Source organism: Glandiceps talaboti, chromosome 4 (genome assembly GCF_964340395.1).
Source record: "Glandiceps talaboti chromosome 4, keGlaTala1.1, whole genome shotgun sequence".
Classification (NCBI taxonomy): Eukaryota; Metazoa; Hemichordata; class Enteropneusta; family Spengelidae; genus Glandiceps; species Glandiceps talaboti.
Genome location: NC_135552.1, coordinates 25,391,636 through 25,410,420, shown reverse-complemented (window position 1 = coordinate 25,410,420; position 18,785 = coordinate 25,391,636). Strand labels below are relative to the sequence as shown.

General features: G+C 34.5%; 2 protein-coding genes across 3 annotated transcripts; both read left to right on the top strand.

The window, feature by feature from the left end:
• Window positions 1-23: 23 nt before the first annotated feature.
• LOC144433969 (NADH dehydrogenase [ubiquinone] 1 alpha subcomplex subunit 10, mitochondrial-like) lies at window positions 24-7,481 on the top strand. Of its 2 annotated transcripts, XM_078122390.1 has the most exons (10): window positions 24-243; window positions 744-756; window positions 1,412-1,660; window positions 2,249-2,380; window positions 2,940-3,026; window positions 3,617-3,738; window positions 4,123-4,257; window positions 5,237-5,322; window positions 5,932-6,040; window positions 6,790-7,481. In XM_078122390.1, exons 1-10 carry the CDS (start codon window positions 133-135, stop codon window positions 6,850-6,852), a joined length of 1,107 nt encoding a protein of 368 aa, XP_077978516.1. In that variant the 5' UTR covers window positions 24-132; the 3' UTR covers window positions 6,853-7,481. The 2 variants fall into 2 exon arrangements, with proteins under 2 accessions (XP_077978516.1, XP_077978515.1); XM_078122389.1 differs by lacking the exon at window positions 744-756 and having other exon boundaries at window positions 1,408-1,660.
• A 1,519-nt stretch (window positions 7,482-9,000) lies between these two features.
• LOC144434387 (tRNA endonuclease ANKZF1-like) lies at window positions 9,001-17,529 on the top strand. The gene is made up of 12 exons (XM_078122837.1): window positions 9,001-9,079; window positions 10,003-10,102; window positions 10,751-11,022; window positions 11,316-11,431; window positions 11,747-11,851; window positions 12,318-12,937; window positions 13,390-13,563; window positions 13,826-14,453; window positions 15,001-15,112; window positions 15,646-15,744; window positions 16,261-16,397; window positions 17,397-17,529. Exons 1-12 carry the CDS (start codon window positions 9,032-9,034, stop codon window positions 17,527-17,529), a joined length of 2,544 nt encoding a protein of 847 aa, XP_077978963.1. The 5' UTR covers window positions 9,001-9,031.
• The last annotated feature ends 1,256 nt before the right edge of the window (window positions 17,530-18,785 follow it).

Below are 18,785 nucleotides of genomic sequence, written 5' to 3'. Positions count from 1 at the left end.
ATCGATTGGTGGCGCTGTCCTAAACGTACGGTTGTCCTTTGGTGAACCCTCCGTCAGTCGGCAGCGGAAAACATAAAATAGGGCCGTAATATTGTATCGCTTGTAAGCCCGCTTATTTAAAACACTGTCAACATGGCCTTATTGGTTGGCAGGTTCAACTTTTGGGCCAGAAGGAGCCTCATGGTTGGTGTACTCAGGTCGAGCTCAGTCGGCGATGGCTGCAAAATGGCTGCTAGTGGAACGGTGAGTGAGTGGACATGGAAGTTCGACATGTATCAATTCATGTGATGTCTATATCTCCGTACTTCCAACGAATATTTGAGAAATGTTTGAAATAACTATGGACAGCAAACCTGAAAAAATATTCAATGATGCATTCGACGAGATTCTATCATGCTGTCCCATGGTCCCATGAATTTCACCACAGTATTGTTGAATACGTTCATGCTTTTTTTAGTTTTTAGTTTTACTTGATGGATTGTACTTCAAGTTGTAGTACCTTCAAGGGAATGACTCCTAGACTAGACGGAAGAAGTTAGCAAAGGACAATTGCAGTAACGTTTGTCAGCTTTTTGGAAATTTATAAAGTTATAGATGAACATTTTCCTTTTCAAATATGCAACTGTTCCATTATCCATAATCCAGTAAGATAAGGATAATGCAAATGCAAACCAAGTGTCCTGTTAGTGTTACTAGAATTACTCTATCATAATATGAAGAATTACAAGTTGTACATGCTGTAGCAAGAGCTCAAGGGTGAGATGATTATAAAAATGGCATTATGATCATCTTTACAATGCTACATGTATCTGTGGCTTTCAATATAATAGTATGCTGACATAATCTACAACACACACACACAATAATGATGTTGTTTCTACTGTCAACAATGGTTGCTACAGTTAAAACTGTACTACAGCAATGATTACACAGTGAAGTTTTATTGTGACACATGTATAGCTTCAGTGTCTTACCATTTGATATACAAATGTACATATTACATACATGTATTGACAAATTTCAACATCTGAGCGTATGTAACTTGTGGTGTAATGAGACAGGAGGCAGTACAAGAACACAGTTTCTTCCCCCGCCCACTTCAGCAATGCTAGCCATGGTTTTAAAAATAATAAGAAAGCTGATCTCCTGTAGAATGAATTGTACAGATAATTTTCACTGGTGGCTGTATCAATGAATATGCTACATTTTGTGTAGTCGGGTATAAAACTTCTATACTATGATGCAGTCATACCATAGCAACCACTCACATCATATATATATATATATGTTAGTTAGGTAGGTAGGTAGAAAAGACAGTGAGAAAACCAGATCAGACACAAGCTACGTACAAATGTAGTTGCTAAAACCCAGATTAAAAATAATGTAAAATAGTTTCATTTTTTATAGAGAGGTTTGCAGACATCTTGCCAGGCATTATGGAGGTATAATGGACTCAACTACCTGATGGGTGAAAGGACACTAAAGAAATTTAATGAAAGGAGTAAAATCATCACCATTGACGGGAATATTGCAGTAGGGAAAACTACACTTGGTACCAAACTAGCTGAGAAATTAGGCATGCATTATATAGGAGAACCAGATCTTCATTATTTTGACAGACGGGATGGCTATGGAGAACCATTGGATCCAAAGTATACATGTAAGTTGATACACCTTTGTGTCTGTTTGCATCATTTTCACTCTCATTCAAATTCTTCTAATCATTCTGGAATTCACTATACCTTCGCAACTGGAATCTGTTGAACATAAAGTTATAAAGTTTGATCACCTTTCTTCCTCCCACATCTGTAGAAATGCATAGCATTACTTATGCAATGGCAACACTATTTCTTCTCACCTTGTGTACATTCAAAATAATGTTATACACAACTTCAGTATTATTGTATAGTTTTCCACAACTTGTTGAAATGCAGGGAAGTCATTACAGTTTCTAACTCAAGATTTTGGTTAATGAATTTCATAGTAGATTGGGATAGGCAGCGATGGTATGAGTATAATAAGAATGTACCGTGATCTCTTAGCATCAGTGATAATAAAGCCAGACTGAGTTATCCCTTTCACAGATGTAGTGAGTAAAGTGGAAAAGGTTTACTACTAGGAAACTGATTTAAAAACTACTACATGTAAATCAAATGTACATTCATTATAATTCAGATGAATGTATATTTCATTTTTGGAATTATACATACATGTACTGGTATAAACATGACTGATTTATTTCAAACAGGTAATGTGACATTAGAAAAGTTCTACAATGACCCCAAAGCCAAGGATGGACACACCTTCCGACTTCAGATGGTCTTGTACGTGATACGATTTCAACAGTATGGTGATGCCCTGGAACACATACTATCAACAGGTAAGATTATTGTATGTTGTGTAGTGTGGTGGTGTGGTGGGGTGGGGTGTGGTGTGGTTGGCATGCCATTGTGTTGCATTGTGTTGTGGTATCTAATTATGATCACACAATGATATGAGGTGAATAAAAATGCATTTGAGACATGATGCTTGAATTGTAAGTATGTAGTATTAAAGGGGCACAAGCTGAGATTATATGTTTTGGGGCATCATTTTTTCTATGTCTAAAAGTTACTCACGTTATTCTACTTCAATACTGAAGCATACTTAACCATCACTCGCAACTGAGTATAATCAAACATGCTTATAAATGACATAATTTATTATACATATAAAAACTTTTGTGGAAACTCCTGTGCAATCAACTCAGTTATGGTTCTAACAACACCAGAAGAGTACTACCGTACTAGAAGTATCCAGCAACATTAATGTTATACTACAATGGTTAATCAAGGTTTTATGTAAGCATTTTATCTGGAGTGAAAAGCTTATAAACTCAGTTTGTATCTCTTTAAAGGTAGGATTAGAGTAATCATTGTGTATTATTTTGATTGTTTCAGGTCAAGGCGTAATCATGGATAGGTCAGTGTATAGTGACTTTGTATTTCTAGAAGCAATCATGAAGGCAGGACTTATCAGGAATCAGTGTAAGTATATTGTGGTGTCCTCCACTGTGCTACAGCTGATTAACATTTGCATAATCATACCGTTTTCTCTGAATATATCTTGAAATCTGTCCGAGTCGTGGTATAATCTGCCAGAATCGTAGTATGTCTGTCAGAATCTAGGAATGATCTGTCAGAATCGTGGTATGATCTGTCAGAATCTAGGTATAATCTGCCAGAATCGTGGTATGATCTGTCAGAATCTAGGAATGATCTGTCAGAATCTAGGAATGATCTGTCAGAATCTAGGAATGATCTGCCAGAATCGTAGTATGTCTGTCAGAATCTAGGAATGATCTGCCAGAATCATGGAATGATCTGCCAGAATGGTAGTATTTGTATACCTTCTTTTGCAACACTATCTCATAAAAAGAGTGGATATTTTTGATAATTTCAGACTGAAAAGTCGTCAAAATGTGTAAGTACAGGCAACTCTCACTACATGAAATTCACCACAATACCACCAGGGATTCCTTTGACTCATTATCCTGTATCTTTGGTGTGTAAAGATATATAAATAACCTCTGACCTCTTGTAACAGCTGAGTGTGTTTCCCTTTTCTCTGACTTCAGGTTATGACTATTATGATGAAATCAAAGGCATTAGTCTGTATCGCTTTATACCACCACACCTGTGTATTTATCTGGATGCTCCAATTGATGTCATACAGAAGAGAATTAAACAAAGAGGAAAAGTAAGTAACAAGTATTTGAGTTCAGTTTGTTACAGCTGGCATGAGCCTCGACACCTTTCAAGTTGTTTGATAATTGTATGCAGTCATACCTTTGTCCTTTCCTATGTTGAATCTCCTAAAACAGTTTGAACTCAGTGATTGCCCTGAGTCATGGTAAATACATATATATATAATTGATGACATGTGGTTTGTCTCACAATGTTTACTGTGAAACTTAATCTGGATACCTCTAACTAAATCTGTGAGTGGAGGTGTAAATCGTAACGATACTGTATAGGAACTAGACTATGTGAAACTATATTCACATGTATGAAAAAACTTGTAGTAGTGTAGCTAGATCTTTGAATATCACAAACTAATTGAAATCTTTTTCTTTCTGTTTAGCCATTTGAACAAAACATTGAAAACAAATACTTAGAATCTCTGGATGATGCCTACAAGACAAAGTTCCTCCCTCAAATGAGTGAGACTTCTGAAATCCTACAGTATGACTGGACCAACTTTGGTGATGTTGAAAATGTATGTATCCAAATCATTTCTTATTCTAGCATTGAATAGTGTTGTTATGAGAAACAGGGTTTTGAATTTATCAACGATATAAAGGTTATGACAGTTATTGTTAAACTCTACAGTACTAAAGTACATCTGACAACAATCTTGTTAAACCAAACTTACTCAAAGAAGTGAATAAACAAATGAATAACTGCATCATGAGAATGGTTGACATGTTTGAGTTCTCCAGACAAGTCACTAGAGTTCCCATAAAAATGTCTGCCAAGTGTAAAGCCAAGTCTGTATTTTTTACCAAATATCCTCATGTTTGTGGTTTCTATTAGCAAAACCACCAAGTCATAATAAAATGATATTTCACAGCTGTACGGTATTTACTTCTCTAGATCTATGTGTGTATAAACAGTATTGAATTATCTCTTCACTCCATCTAGCTTAATGAGAAATCATGAACCAAAAGTTGTTAATGCAAATGAGTATTGAAATTATGTAAACAGTGTATAAGTTGCATCCTAAACTGACAAATACACCACATTTGGACATTGCATTAGCTGCCCCAGTAGACACTAACTTAGTATAGGGCAGAATTCTGTGATTGATTAACAAAGACATGATGTTAATGACTGTTGGTGGCTTCGTTTGAATTTGAAATTTCATCTTGGGACCTCACTGGGCTTAGCTAGATGTAAAGAGAGATCTTGAGATTCAATGTCACGGATAATACTAGAGTAGATATTTACTTGTTCTTCACACTTATGGTAGCAAGAAGTTGTGGTATCAATCTCACAGCAAATGTAAACTTGATAATTGATTGAGAGGGTTTAACTTTCACTTATTGTATACTTGAAATACAATTAATCAAATGTCACCATTTCATGCTGCACTTTATTCTAGCTATAGTTGTGTATTGAAGTGTGTAACTTGACAAAGTAAAAGTTTATTGTGTATTTTGTATGAATTTGATTATGCATCTAAATTGTTCCTACAGATTATTGAAGATATTGACCTGCTGAAATTTGACAAGGTAGCCTGGAAAGAGCACGACGATGTTAGTTTGCATCATATCAGAGTCTTGTGAGTATTTGAGTTGTGAGAACTCAACAGAATCAAAATGTTAATAAATTATTCATCCAAATCTGAAACAAAATTGAATCCTATTCTAAAACCCAATCTTCATTTATACTCAGTCACTGAATAGTTCATAAATTTTATTACCCTGTCTCACTCTGTTGAAGGCTGCCCCCATAGATTCAGAAGGAAAATGAATTGTCAAGGAAAAGCTACGTTGTTTGGTAGTCCAACTAGAAGACAGTGTTCTTACAGCATGGTATTTTAATCAAACCTTGACCAAGGGTTTTACTCCCTCTGCCACCAGCAACGTAATCCAATTTACTGATAATCTCAACATAGACTGAATCTAACTTTAACTATGAAACAAAAACTGAATCTGATCCTAACATGAAAGTTGACAGTTTGGATCTGAAATAAGAAACATGCAACTGATCCACACCAAAATTGATCATCATCATCCCATGAGAATCTCATTGTTAATCTAGAAATCAAGGCTATAGATATAAACAAGTTGTCTTCTGAACATACCAGGACAGTACATAACGTATGTGTATGTCATGTCGTAACTCCTTTACCTTTAATACAATTTTTATGTTGTCTGTCATTTCACAGTGTAACTGACAAGTTTAAAGTTGGCAAATGTTTATCAATCCCAAAATTTCTGCCGGAACTCACCTTTGATGCACTGGAATTTGATGATATCAAGAATGAATATACCGATGTAAGTCTAGACAATAGGTAATCCAGTACATGTATGTGTGCGTGTGTGTGTGAGTGTGCGTGTGTGTGTGCATGCGTGTGCGTGTGCGCACGCGCATGCATTCATGTGTATGTGTGTCTGTCAAAGTGACTTAAAGTCAAAAACCGCTAGACCAGTTGCCTTGGTATTTGGTGAGAACATTACCTATGGTGTGTAGACGGAAAACTGTTCAAAGGAAATTCAATGGGAACATGTCTGGGGGGAAGTGTAGATGAAGAAATATTCACAACATGATGATCCCATCATTGATAATTATACAAATAAGGTCTAAAAACTTCAATTTTGGTCAAAAATTTATATTGCAAAAATTACCAGGGGAATGGAGCAGAAATTTCATGGGTATGTTTCTGGAGGTGTTATTCTGCAGATGTTGTTCAAAACATACTGACACATCTGGCCTTAGCAACCATAGCCACCCCATAGAACAGCCAGCAACTAAGAAACTGCACATAGCAATATTAAAATGATGGTGCATATTGCATGGGTGACAATAAGAGCAGATTGAAAGAGAATAAACACTTGTTTAAAATTACAGCAAACTTTACAGTTGTGCTACAATGCCATTGGTGCTATTTTTATTTTTCATCTGTACCATGCATGACATCATTTTTTATTGGTAGAGAGTTAGATGTATATAGAGTTTGGAGTCATTTTAACCAATCAGCATCATCTTTACTGATATACTGACACAGTGTCTTATTTGTTGACAGCTTCCTGGTATGAAGTATGCCAAAGGATACAACGAACGAGATGGTAGCACAATTTTCAAGTAATTTTTAAAATGAGTGTAAATCGAGTTTAGTTTTGTTTGACAGTTTTTACAGTTGCACATTCATATTTGCATAATATTATTGCATTGTAAAGGGATTTGAAGATTGAGTGAATAGACAATGGACTTGTTACACTGGATTGTAAATTGACTAGCAGAGCAGAAATTGATTCAGGGACTCCATAGTCCTGAAGACTTTGAATGCATAGAATTTTATATATTGAAATGAGAGAGAGTCGAGTATATTCATCACAGCATAAGTACAGCTATCTAACAAAGCTTTCATCTGTAGCATGTCTATTGTGGAGTGAAGAGTCATATATGATGTTGAAAATGACAACATAAGACTACATTAACTTGGATAACAACCACAGATGACCAAATATTGCAGATTTTAAATGTTGTATCTTTCAGTCACAGTCTCTGTCAATAAGTATTGCAGACACAGTTTTCAAGAACACAATGATTTCAGTTGCATCAAACAAAGCCAGTGATTTTCTACTGGTAGCAGCAGTAGCGCTGACATAATCTTTATGAATGTTCAACTCAAATATAGGAAGACAGTACACCATCTATTATCACTGAAATGACAAAGTAAAGTTTGTAGCTAAGGAGTGTGCTTTGTAAATAAAGTGAGAACTGAATTACAAATGTGTGTCTTGTCTGTGAGTTGTGCCATTTTAGTTTTAAAGTATTCACCCAGAGCTCCAGGTGCTCATGAAGTTGCTATTTCATAGCAAGGCCAAATATTTATTACATAGGAAATTCACAAGTATGTTAACGATCACCAATACCCAGAGCCTCTACAACATTTGAGCATGTCTGTAAAAATTGGCATCGGAATCAGAATCAGTTTCCAATGATTGGATCTTTGGAACTAATTCTGGTGCCAACTTTTCATATATCACATGGAGTTATAAATCTTTCAGCTGAAATGAGCCATAGTTTTGTAGAACCCATAGATATATTAGGAATACACAGTGATGCATGACATATAGGATATGGGTAATTTTGTCCCAATTTTTTATAAATGTACCCATTTTGTGCTGAGAAATTGCCACACATACATTGTGTACATATACATTAGTACCATGACTACGTTATTTTCTTTGATCTATGGGCAGCTTTCAGGACATACTGCACAAATATACATATTAATGTAACACTTTAGTTTTACCATAGGTGGGTCTATGGTTAATGGTTGTACAAAATGTTGTCCATGTGTAATGGCAAATGGAACAGCGCCACCATAATCAGAATAGAGACAAGGTCAAAGGTTATGCTGTCTACCGGAGCTGAGAAGCAGACGTCGAAACTTGAAAGTCGGTGAAATTTCTCTTCTGACGCTCTATTTTATAATTTAAAACATTAATTAATATGTAATTTGATACGTGGCGTTGGGATGTATCAAATATTGAATTTCATCTTCACTTCAGAACTGTCCTGTGGTTAGACGGGAGCCGTATGGTAATCGATGTCAAAATGTTGTGCAATATCTGATCAAGTCGCCTTTCAAACAATTTTGAAATCACCATTCTAAAAATAAATTGTTCGTATTCACCGGTACCTTAAAATCAACTCGGTGTTTTACATCTTCTCATTAGTATTTGGACGGGCGCTGTATAGTATCTCAAATTTAGAACTTTTTATTTCCAAGATCATGGCAGAAACTGTGATTAGTGACAATATTATTGAAACAGTGTCGGATATCTCGCTGGCGACTAATGAAACTGCCAAGACCAAACACAACAAGAGAGAACTGCCAGAATACTATACATGTGCACTTTATGATGGTAAAGCCAGGATATTGTTAAAGGGTCTTAGTCTAGCGTCATGTCAACCAAATCTCAGTGCTGAAGATTTCCAGGAACTGACCTCCCAGAATGTCAACGAACTGAAGAAACCAGATGTAGAAGGTAAGATTTGAATAGAGAGAGAGAGAGAGAGAGAGAGAGAGAGAGAGAGAGAGAGAGAGAGAGAGGGGGGGGGGACCGACAGACAGACAGTGAAGTAGGAGAAAGAGATTTCTGTTAATTCACCTCTGCAGTTTCAATTCATTCATCAGAGTAGATGTCAGATGATTTCATATTAACACTAATCATAGTTGTATATATGAATGGCACAAATACTGTTTATGCTCTTTTCCAGCCTCACCAAAGAAAGAACATGTGGTGTCAGAAAAGATGGCATGCTCAACATGTGACTGTCAGTTTGCAACAAGAACAGAACAGGTAGGTCATCATATTATACTTCAGTGTCACACTGATAACTTTTACAACATAAATGTTGTTGATTTATTTTTTTTCAAACAAATATTCAGTATGTGACAAACAATAAACATATGCAATACAACATAAATAAAACATTTACATGGAAAAACTAAAAATATATAACATTAATACCTTTGCCAAGGATAAAACAAAAAATGTAAAAAAATAAATAAAAAAAAAATATAAAAAAAACTTACTTTCACAGTGGTCCTCTCACATGAAAAACAAACAAGGATATTGATGTGAGCAAATTGAATATAAAACATAAACTATTAGTTTGCAGATATTTCTGGTTGTCTGTATTAGTCTTGTGGTTTGCTTGTACTTTGTTTTATGATGTATATAGTTAAAAAATGAAAACAAACAAACTATGAGTTTGTTTTATATATAATATATGCATATATAAACTTGTAGATGTAAAATATCTATGCTGGAGACGGGAGTAAAATACATATATATGTAGAGTGATATAAATAACACAATATCAAGAAAGATCTCGATAAGACCATCAACTGATAAGACTACAATTGAATCACAATTACTACTGTAGCATTGTTATCATGTGGTGAAAATTACCAAATAACTTTACACAAATATCACTGTCATGTGAGGTATGCAATTATACTTGATATCTGAGTAACCATATAATACATTACCTTACCTCAGAGCTGGCCCAATATTCTAACACAGTAACACAAATGACTGATCCCAAGAAGATATCATCAAAAACCTCTAAACTTGATCCAGTTTGATGGTACAGAAAGTCAAATGACCAGTATGCTATTTCCAGAAAAATGTTCTTGGCAATTTTGTAACCATTCCAATACAAATTTGATGAGGATCAAATCAATGTAAAATTTGGTTGTATTTTTTCCCATTTCCAGAGACAACACTATAAGTTTGACTGGCATAGGTATAATCTCAGGCAGAAAGCAGTTGGACTTCCTAGTGTCTCAGAAGAAGAATTTGAAAGTAAACTAACAGGTATGGTGCACAGGAATATTTAATATATTGTGAACTTTATACACTTGAGTGAAAAAATAATTAGCTCAAAGTGACAAAGATATTAATTGTTCTTACAAAATCTAAAATTGTGTCTTTAAACATGTTCTATTTGTACACTGCATCTAATATTCATCGAAACATGTTAGTGATGGTAATCATTGCATAGATAATTGAGAAAATTGGAATTACTGGTACTAATAATAAACATTGCATATTTAATAAGAGGCAGAAAAATGTCTCCATAGAATGTATTTATTTTAACAATTATGGCTGTATCAGTGTATGTCAAACAGGTAGAGGTAGTGTCCAGCTTATCAAACGCATTGCTGTAAACCACAGCCTCTTTATGGCACCATCCAAGATGCACTGCTTCATTGCTGCAGCAGAAATGTGTGCTCTGGCTGACGAGAATTGTCAAATGTACAGTATAGTTTCCATCAATCAACCCCAATTAGCTTTTGCTGACATTAAATAACAACATATCTCATTATTTTGTTGAAGGTTGTTCTCTTTGTAGCTTTGACAACTTAATCAGAGAATAAGACACAGATAGTACCTACTGCATTTTTCATCAGACATAAAATGTATTTTGTATAAAGTCATAATTTATAACGTGTTGTTTTCTAGGTGATATTTCTAGTATATCATGTAGTGATACTAGCAGTGAAAGTGAGAGTGATGAAGATGAAGATCTATCCCCAACATCAAGACCACATAAAATAAAGGCATTCTCCAAATATCTCAAACCTTTGTCTGGAGCTAGTGGAACCTCAGAGAGTGAAACAGATGATGATAGCAAATCTAGACTACAAAGAGGTCGTAAATATCCCAAAATTTACTTCAAGAATGAAGATGGTCAAATTGTCTCTGTATATAGATGTATTATCCATGGGAAAAAGGTAAGGAAATGCAAACAGTTTGCATTTTATCATGTTTTTCTTGCAATATTGTAGTGTGCACATTACATTGCAAGTTTACATTAGCTGATCTATGGAGGAAAAGGTATTTATCAAAGTTATATATTCTCATTGGAATGCCAATAGAGATATTTGAATACAATTTTAAAGTTATTGTACAACCTATCTATGCAAAGTACTGTGTAAATGCAGAGTCATGAAGTTCTGCATACTGTGTACAAATTAAATATTACTGTACATTTACTACTTCTGTGATTATTCCATTTCCTGCCTAGAATCCACCTGTCACACAGAATGAGTTGATCTACAAGACTGGAAACTTACTACAACAGCTTAACTGGTGTGTGTTGATGGTAGCTGGTGGCCATTTTGCAGGTGCTATATTTAATAGGTGAGAAACAGTTACCTAAGAATGATTCAAGCAATACTTGATTGACAGTGTGTTTTCATGTACTGGGTAACTCAGATTTGGATAAAAACAACAAGATGTACTCTCTCTCTTGTGATGCCCAATTTCATGTATGTAGATAATATTTGATGTATGATTCATGTATTTTATTGATGTCCTGGCTAACTCTGATTTGGATAAAACATGACATACTCTGTCCTTATGATGCTCCCGTCCCTCCAACACAGTAGTGTGGATTATTCATGTTGCTGTGTGTCATCGCATTTTAAAAGACAGTGTGTTATTTTGTTACTTCAGAGAGAAGGTACTAGTTCACAAGACATTCCATAGATACACAGTAAGAGCTAAAAGAGGAACATCCCAAGGTATGAAAGATAACCAATCAGGTGGACATGGTCCAAAGTAAGTAACACATGAATTTACTCAATAATGTTCATATACAGCAAACACTATCATCAACCAACCAAAGTCTAAATAACTTTGTAATGTGCTTATACCAATATGATTGGTAGTTTATAAGAGTTGATATGATTGGTAGTTTATAAGAGTCAATATGATTGGTAGTTTATAAGAGTCAATATGATTGGTAGTTTATAAGAGTTGATATGATTGGTAGTTTATAAGAGTCAATATGATTGGTAGTTTATAAGAGTCAATATGATTGGTAGTTTATAAGAGTCAATGTGATTGGTAGTTTATAAGAGTCAATATGATTGGTAGTTTATAAGAGTTGATAGACATGTGACTGGTTGTTCCAAAACTACTTGATTGTGTTATATTTGACAACTGTAGTTAAATTTAACATTCATTGCAACCAAAACTTCCTTCATATTTCATAATCATGACTTCTTTGTGTTCCATGTTTCAGATCAGCTGGTGCAAGTCTTAGGAGATATAATGAAGCTGCCTTGATACAAGATATCCACAACCTCCTTGACGAATGGAAAGACTCTCTGTCATCTTGTGATCACATCTTTATCAGAGCTCCCAGCTTCAACAAAGCTATATTCTTCAGTGGTAAGAATTCTCACTTTGACAAGAAAGATCCTCGTATTATTACTATTCCCTTCTCTACAAGAAGACCAACATTTGCTGAAGTTAAAAGAATTCACATTGAGCTTGCTACTATTGAATGCTATGGTAATGAAGAAGATGTTGCAGACCTGTTGCCATGGTCACCAAAACCTAAACTGATACCCCGGAGATTAACCAAGCAGAAGGGAAATTCAAAAAAGAGTCCGAAGCAAAAATTGGTAATTAGTGCAGCAGAAAGTACAAGTAAATCAGAACCTCTTCAAGTTCCTAAAACTGAAGTCATTGACCTAGCCAATACACAGGACAACTCAGAAGGAAACATTACCAAGTCTTCCAGTAACCTTGTACCAGACATCAAAACAAATGATATTGTAACCATGACAACAACTGATGATAAAGAAGAATCTGACAGAAAACAAGTTGAAGAAATTAGAAATGTTCAGTTAGACTCAGGTAATTGCTACGTTAGAATGACATTGTTTTTTGCCAGAAAGTAAGTTCATATGGGACATATACTTTGAGATGTCTTTCAGTCTACCACTTGTTCATGCATTTCTGCATATCAAGATTATATCATTATTTTGTTCTTCAAATAAAGTAGTGACATGCAAAAAGTAGTGAGGTCATATTATGAGACGGGCATAACGACTACAATCAAGTATAGGCCATTGTGTACTTCAATTCACAAAGGGAATTTTTGCAAACTTGTGGATTTGGTATTGGGATAGTTTCTTTAGAAAGGATAGGGAGTAGTTTTGAAAGATGTCAATCATGTTCAGTCATTTGAAGAGATTCATTAGAAGTTTTATGAACTAAATACTTCCATCTAGTGATCCCAAGTACATAGCCAATCAGTGAACAGTGAACTGAAAGAGATCATAAATGTTCAATTTATATTTGAACAGAATCTGAAGAAGACAGTGACGCTGAGGCAAGTCTCTCATTGGAATATTCAGAACACATATCAAGCACACTCCACCTTAGAGAATTTGAAGTGGTGAAGAAAAAGCCAAGAAAGAAAAGGAAAAACACTGCTAAGGAAAAAGGAGAAAGTCAAGTAGAAGAAAAACATAGGCCAGGTAATGTAAAAACCGTTGACAATGGTGTGCTGTATATATTAATTGATTGATGTAGTGGTGAAGCATGGTTGTTTAATCATATGATTGTATCATGTAAAATATGATTTTATTGATCATAAATATGTATAACCACTATGTTTATTCCTTTAGCTTATGTTGATGAAACATGTCTAAGTTTGAAGGCTTTACAAGTTACATAAAGATTCATGGAAAAATTTAGTTGATATCTCGTTAATATTTAATGTTTGTTGTTTTGTCACAGGTACTGCACTCTATCAACTGAGAAATGATCTTTATACAGCATGCAAAGTAGGGGATGAAGAACTGTTACAGAATATACTGCTAAAAATAACAAATACCAGTAGTGAGAAAACTGATGAACACAGTGGAGAATCTGAAATAGTTAGCATATCAAAGGTCAATCCACCCACAGAGGTGGACCCACCCACTGAGATCATGAACCCAACCACTGAAATCAAATCTGAGCAGACCACTTCTACAAAAGATCTCAACATTCTATCTAAAGAACAAATACCAAAATCAGAAAATCTAGGAAATGTAGACAATAATATAGCAATGGGTGCAGAAGGGCCGGAAACAAGAGTTACCCAAATTGACAGTAGTTCCTTAAACACAGAAGATAAAAATGATGGCACCTCAGCAGTTGGACAAACTATTGAAAATACACCTGAAAGTGATGAAGTAACACCGGAAGTTGACTGTAGTAACAACATTCAGAATGCAGGGACATCAATTTCTATGAGTAAAGTAGAAATTCTGAATGATAGTTTTGCTAATGATGGTAGGACATTATTACACATAGCTGCCAAAGCTGGACAGAGGAAGATAGTTAGAAGTCTACTGGAGGCTGATGCTGATCCATCTATCAGGTAGGTAGTTCCACACAAATAAATCAGGAAATCTGCAACATGATTATATGAGGTAGGGATCAAGGCAACTGTGTTGTCTCTCTTCAAAGAACTGTGTTGATTTGGTTTGACAACAAAAATGTACAAGTCACAATATTCTTAACTGGGATGCCAGCATCAAGATCTTAACTGTTTCTCTCAAGCTCATGTCATGTCATGTCATGTGTCTCTAAATAGTACCCCATTGTATTACACCCTTGATGATACTGACAAGATGATAGTGAACTCCCAAGAAAATTTTTTACTCAGTGTGTTGAAATTTTCATTTTTTAATAATTATGAACTATTCTGATAAATCTTAACCTGTATCAGTGTATTGTTAGTCATGGAAAGAGGGAAATGTGTGCCTCAGTTATCAGTGACCTTCATTACCAAAATTGTGGTTGGATGTATAAGAAACTATAAAAATTTTAATACCCAACATGCCTTCCATTCATTTACTGTTTATTGTGGAATCATGATGGGGTAACAAGAACTAATTTTAATGTGTTTTTTTTCCTTTAATCAGGGATAAGAATGGAAAGCCCAGTTATGTGATGGCATGTGATAAACCAACTAGGAATGAATTTAGAAAATTTATGGCAGACTTCCCTGACAAATATGATTACACCAAAGCACAGGTAAAAATTGAATTTCAACTGAAAATTTTATATGATCTGATAAAAAGTGAGCCCTCTAGAGGTGAATAAGGAAAATAGAGCAAGGCTATGTGAACACCACCATGTAGTTATAATATCTTTGACTAGAAAGACTGGAAAAAAATGTATGTATATTTTGGACAATTATTCAAAATGTCCAGTTGTGGTGGCCTCGTGACCCTTCATCAAATGAAGTCACAGCTAGCGGTCAAAATTTTCTGTTTTATATTTTTGAAGAAGAAAAAATTGTAGACAAGAAAAAAATAACTATACAAAACAGAAAAAAACACTCACATTTTCATTGATAATCAAATATGCACAAGAAGTATAAAGATATTCAGTGATTTTAATTTACATGTCATATAATCCAGTGAAACCAAAATGTACTACTGTAACGGTAGCTTAAACAAGATGGTAACTGACATTATTCAAGAACAGATCAAACAGAACAAAAGTAAATATTAAAGTCATTCATTGAAATAATGGACATTTGGTTATCTTTCTAAACTCGATAGATCCCTTGTCCACTGACATCTGAGATGGAGGAAAACAAAGCTGCAAAGATGGCAGAGAAAAAGAAGGAAAAAAAGAAAGCCAAGAAAGAAAAACTGAAGGTAATATATCAATATAGGAATATGTTTACAGAATCATGTGAACAAGAAATGAAACATTGACAGGGTTGGTTCTTACACTACTCTAGATAAACTGTACTCAATGAACCACCCACCCCCACCCCCTGTCATTCTGTCAAAGTAAATTTTGTTTTAAACACACAATTGAACTTGAAATTTTGAACCATGCACTCCAGTCTCTGATAACAGTTCTATTATATCATGTCTATGTTGATTTGCCAAGTGTGTACATGCATTATGTAATGAATTTGGTAAACTGAGTCTAGATGAAAATGGGCCCACGGATATAGACCCAGGCTCTTCAGAGTTTTTAACAATTTTAAGTTGACAGGAATATGGAAGCATATGAGATGTGTCTCCATAGACATTCTCTAAGTCATGTCCACATAACTACATTGGCAAAAAAAAAAACCCTAATTCCTCAGCCATAAAATATAATGGTACAAGAGTAAAGTGAAGTGAACCACTAACATTCAACATGTACTTTGTATGTTCCAGGAACAAAAAATTGATGAAAGGAAGAGAAAGGAGGAAGAAAGAGAAAAACAGTGGTTTACCTCACTGAGTGATAGAGAAAAAAGAGCTTTAGCTGCTGAACGGAGACTAGTACAGCAAATGGAAGATAAAGATATTAGGTGAGTTAAAAGTAGCTGTTGAGTTGATATCTGAAATGTTCATGTATAACAGAACATGTAGAACATTGCATTGTGTCATCAGGTTGGCTAATGCATGGGGATGCTTTGACATTGTGTATCTTTACAGACAAATCTGTAACCATTACGAAAAAAATATATCAGGACACTTCTTTAGATGAAATTTATATTTATGGCATGTTCAAACAAAATAGATCAGTTTTAGTACTCGTAATTATAAACTTTTGTGAGTGTGAAGTTTCTAACATTTCAGTTAATATTATGTACTCTAAAATAAAGCGAGTAAAATAGCAGGAGTTGAATGTATCATTTGATCTAAAAACGTTTTGAGAGAATTGAAGTTTAATGAAAACATGACATGAGCTGTAAAAAGGCAGCTCGTGACACATACATATTACTTACAGTGTACAATAAATAGATCTTGAATACTAACAATGAAAACACTGAGGGACATGAGGTATGTCAGGATGACTGAACACTTTGGATAATCGTAGGTTCAGATGATTGGACTTTTACTGTACATGTAGCTATCAGTGACTATAATATCGATTTCTAACCAGCAGAACATACCTGACTTTTTTCAATTGATATATATTTTAATGGCTGACAATACTGAGTCATAATATCAAAATAGTAGATAACAAGATAATTACTGGTATTGTACCATAATGGCAACTTTGAAAGGCATTGCACAAACAAAGAAAAGCTGCCAATAAAAACCTGTGATAATTGTTTTCCTCTTTCTTACTAGATAGGAAGGAATACACATACTTCTCATTTTTAATTTCCCATTTTCAAAAGACCTTTTCAAATTTGCAATGAACAACTAGATTCTTTGATAAATTAGGATATGAGATAAATGTCTGTGTAATACTGGTATTTTACATAACTAAACCTGTTTTGACATGATGCCATTGTTATAATCAATGTATTTCTATATACTGTAACTTCACAGAGATTTCCTGTTTTGTTTTGTTGCAGACGGTGTTGGTCATGTGGTGATAGTTTGACTGGTAAAGTTCCATTTGAATACATGGACTTCAAGTTCTGTACAATGAAATGTTTAAAAAAACATAAACAACAACAACAACCAGAGAAAGTACAGCAGAGGTGATGATTCCTGTACAACAGAAAATAATAAAAGTAGTATAGTTAAGGCACTTTATAACAAAACAATTAATGGATATTTCTCGTTTTATCCCTTTATATATTTCTTTTGTGAAAATTGCAAAAATAAAAAGGATACCCTGACCCCATTTTTAAATAGTACAGTATCACCTATGATTGGTTCTAATTAAAAGTTATAATTTTCATGAAATTTGATTTTCAATACCAGGAAATGAATTTTAGTCTTGGTTCATTCAGCCAGACAGCCAAACTTGTGGTATATATGTTAATTGTATTGTGTTTTAGCAATGCTTTGTTATGTTAATTCAATGTAAATATTGTAACTTGATGTGTGTTCTTTGAGAAATGGTGCTTGTTAGAGAATAATAGATACAAACAGTATGTAGCTTCTGCATCCATGTCACCCCATATGATAGAGTAGTTGGTATATTCCTATTGTTTCATTAGTAGGTTATTCCAAAATGACAGATAAATAGGGGTGATGTATCAAGATTGATAGATAAAACAACTCTTTTTCAGCACTCATTATTTAAAGTCATACTGTCATCTTGAAATTTCCATTTTTCATGAAATCAAACTCCTAGTAAGTTATGGGCTATAGATTCAAAAGTTCATAGGTCAAAGTAGAACCATTGGTAATGTATACACTTCCCATACTTCTACTTCTACTTCTATACTGTGTAAACATCCTAAAAAGGATTATCATCACACAGGCACATCACATAGGTAGGAATCCCTTACATGTGTTTTGTGTACATGTACTTCCAGTGGCAGGGCATTATTATGGTTGAATAAATGAAATGTAATTATGAAGTGCTAATATATTAAAGCATTATTAATCTATAAATGTGACTTTTGTGTGATTGATTTTGTGTGTGTGTAGCTATGATGATTTCCACTCTCTATCGTACTTTTCCACTCACTTACATCTATATATACTTGTAATGAGTAATGTTTTGCCTGTTAAGGTGATCAGGCTTTGTGAGCCTAGTGGTAAAGCCAGCAAACAGACAGTTTGACAAAGCCTGCCAACCTGAACAGGTCATTACGGCATGAAGCCATTAACCAAGCTAGTGGGGTTTTAGACAATGTTTATTATACCCAACTTGCTGGCTCAACAAGTCAGGTTTGTAGCACTTGAATGGCTAATTAGGGAAAACCGTCATGTGAAACGTTAATCATGGGTAATTACAACCCATAACATCAAAGTAAAGCATTTTCTACATATATGTACCATAATCA

Excerpts from the sequence above, each read along its gene's own strand:
- LOC144433969 (XM_078122390.1), top strand. The coding sequence starts at position 133 with ATGGCCTTATTGGTTGGCAGGTTCAACTTTTGGGCCAGAAGGAGCCTC. Across the intron at positions 3,027-3,616 it reads AGGACTTATCAGGAATCAGT|GTTATGACTATTATGATGAA; the intron begins GTAAGTATATTG and ends CTCTGACTTCAG. Across the intron at positions 6,041-6,789 it reads TCAAGAATGAATATACCGAT|CTTCCTGGTATGAAGTATGC; the intron begins GTAAGTCTAGAC and ends ATTTGTTGACAG.
- LOC144434387 (XM_078122837.1), top strand. The coding sequence starts at position 9,032 with ATGGCATGCTCAACATGTGACTGTCAGTTTGCAACAAGAACAGAACAG. Across the intron at positions 10,103-10,750 it reads ATTTGAAAGTAAACTAACAG|GTGATATTTCTAGTATATCA; the intron begins GTATGGTGCACA and ends GTTGTTTTCTAG. Across the intron at positions 12,938-13,389 it reads AAATGTTCAGTTAGACTCAG|AATCTGAAGAAGACAGTGAC; the intron begins GTAATTGCTACG and ends ATATTTGAACAG.